Below are 2,403 nucleotides of genomic sequence, written 5' to 3'. Positions count from 1 at the left end.
CTATTTAAAATGAAACAGAGGAATTTCTAAGCCCTGTAAAATGAAAGGAAAATAGGCTACTCTGTGTTCAAAGCAAAAAGAATCAGCTCTGATATGTGCAGTAGATGAGGCAACATTGCTAATGTTGACATGTTCAGACAGGTACAGTATGTGTGACTAGCTGTAAAGCTGGTTGAAGACACAGCGCACACAATATAAACAAATACATAATTAGTCAAGAAGGAATCAAGAAGAAAGAAGCCCAGTTTATTGCAACATTCAGAAGTAACACTGTTTGCCCAAGGAAACAATACTTACTGGAAAAGTCATTCTTTTGGCTCTGCCAACAGGACTTATTTCATGAGATTATGTTCACCAACTTGGGTCACGACATACTGACATTACTGACGGAACAGTACAAACAAGACACGACACAACCAGGACGCTCAAGATACATGACCATTGTTACAGGGACACCACGAGTTTGGTTTTTGAGCCGTGCAGGGAGAACATTCCGGCAATACACGCTGCTGTTCCATGCAGCAGATGACAGCAACGGGACTGAGAGTTGGGCTGGGGCAGAATGGAGACGACCAAAGAACACAGACAAATACGAACAAGGACAGAGGCACAGTTAGCCTATGAGGGCATGGGCATGCAGAAGCAAAGATCAATACATAAGGAAGCCACAGGATCCCTTTTTCGCCAATTACTGAAACTAAATCATCCATACGCAAAGTACAGGAAGAGAAAAAGTCTTATCCTTATTTTTTTTTAAAACAACAGTCTCACACGACAAAAGACTATTCACCACCTGCTCCTCAAACGAACAAACAGCTAACATCTTCATCAGGGGCAAAGACTTCAAGCAACACATACAGAACTGGAGGTGGCCACTTGTAGGCGTTTGACATTAAAGGCTGAAGGTTTGGGACTCGTTCAAGGTTTAATTTTTTGCATCAGTGCCTGCGCGAAGACACTAGGTGGGTTGCCAGTAGCAACAAGGAGCCCCCTTCCCCCTCCCTGCTCACCCTGACACCCCCATCCCCATCCCACCCCTCAGATGGAAAACCTGAGGAATCATGCCACCCTCATGAGCCAGACCCCATTCCTGCTCCAGCGCGCCACCCGGCTGCCACCGTCTCATGAACTCCAGGTCAGTCCTTCTTCTTGTGCATCTCTCCTAACTCTAGCCCTCCCGGGGGTCAAAGTTCAAATGCGGGGAAGCAGGAGGCCTCAGGCTGGCTGATGTCAGAGAGGAAGTGGATAGCTCCTGCCATACCTGCACAAACACACAAACACACACACACACACACACACACAAAAACACAGCAGAGTTTAGACGAAAAACATAATAATACAACAATTGCAAAAATTACAAAAATGAAACAGTAAAGTTTATAGAAGAAAAGAGACACGTTTTAAATTCACCACACAGCCTGCCTATCAGGTCCACAGTCAATTACACTGCAGATTTAAGACCAGTTCAACATTTCAAAAGATCTGTGGAAAGTTCAGTGGATTCACAACAGGTGCAAGACCTTGAAGTGCAGTCTGTAAGAAACGATCTAATTAAGAGCAGCATTGGCTTCAGCCTCATTGTAAAACCATATTCTTCCTCTCAAGTCCTAGGACTGCCGGCAGACTCCGGTAACCTCGGCAACCTGTCTCTGGCGGGCTCATTCATAAAACATGGCACAGGTGCTGTGCTGAGAGGTGAGTCGTGATGCTCTCCACACACTGGGCATCGCAGGCACCACAGAAGGGAATACACACAATCACGCATATTAACACCAGTTGGCCTGTGCTTTCAAGTTGCCATGGCAACGACGGCAAGGTATGGCAGAGCCTGAGCCATGCCAACTTGGGTTGGCAAAGATGGCACGGCAGTACAGGGAGATAAGGGACAGGTAGATGGCTCAGGGGAGATCTTCCCGCCAGGTGAGAAACCACCTCCCCATTACATGATATTTTCTAGGGTGACCAGTGATACTGGTAATAGCCTACTGTCTGGGACTGTCAGCATGGTAGACACTGAATATATATATATATATATATATACTGTGATTCCTATGAAATTTCCCGGAATTTGGATTTTGCATTTACTTACATATGCCTTTCGAAATCATAATCCTAGAGAAGCACAATCTATCTATCTATTGAAATGAAATATAAATATGTCTTCCAGATTCAACTCTGAAAGCTGGATCCCCCTATGCTAACCAAGAGATCACTATGAGATGACCAGCCTTGTTCCTTTCTCTACCATAGAATGTTTACTCTTCATTTCCTACATTTAAAAAGGAATCCATGGAATGTGAGTCAGTGTATGTGTCTGTGTCTGTGTGTGTGTGTGTGTGTGTGTGTACTGTATGTGTGTGTGTGCGTGTGTGTGTGTGTACTGCATGTGTGTGTGTGTGTGTG

At 44.9% G+C, this 2,403-nt stretch overlaps 1 protein-coding gene across 1 annotated transcript in view; it reads right to left on the bottom strand.

The window, feature by feature from the left end:
* Positions 1 to 554: 554 nt before the first annotated feature.
* The window catches only part of lancl2 (LanC lantibiotic synthetase component C-like 2 (bacterial)), a gene marked incomplete in the record, with an annotated part of 35,250 nt that continues 33,401 nt past the window's right edge, over positions 555 to 2,403 (bottom strand). The window contains 1 exon segment of the mRNA XM_048267073.1: positions 555 to 1,261. Within this exon segment, the coding sequence (XP_048123030.1) occupies positions 1,185 to 1,261 (77 nt within the window).

This window comes from Alosa alosa, chromosome 16 (genome assembly GCF_017589495.1).
Source record: "Alosa alosa isolate M-15738 ecotype Scorff River chromosome 16, AALO_Geno_1.1, whole genome shotgun sequence".
Lineage (NCBI taxonomy): Eukaryota > Metazoa > Chordata > Actinopteri > Clupeiformes > Clupeidae > Alosa > Alosa alosa.
The sequence above is the reverse complement of the archived record's forward strand: the minus strand, read 5'-3'. Positions and strand labels throughout refer to the sequence as shown.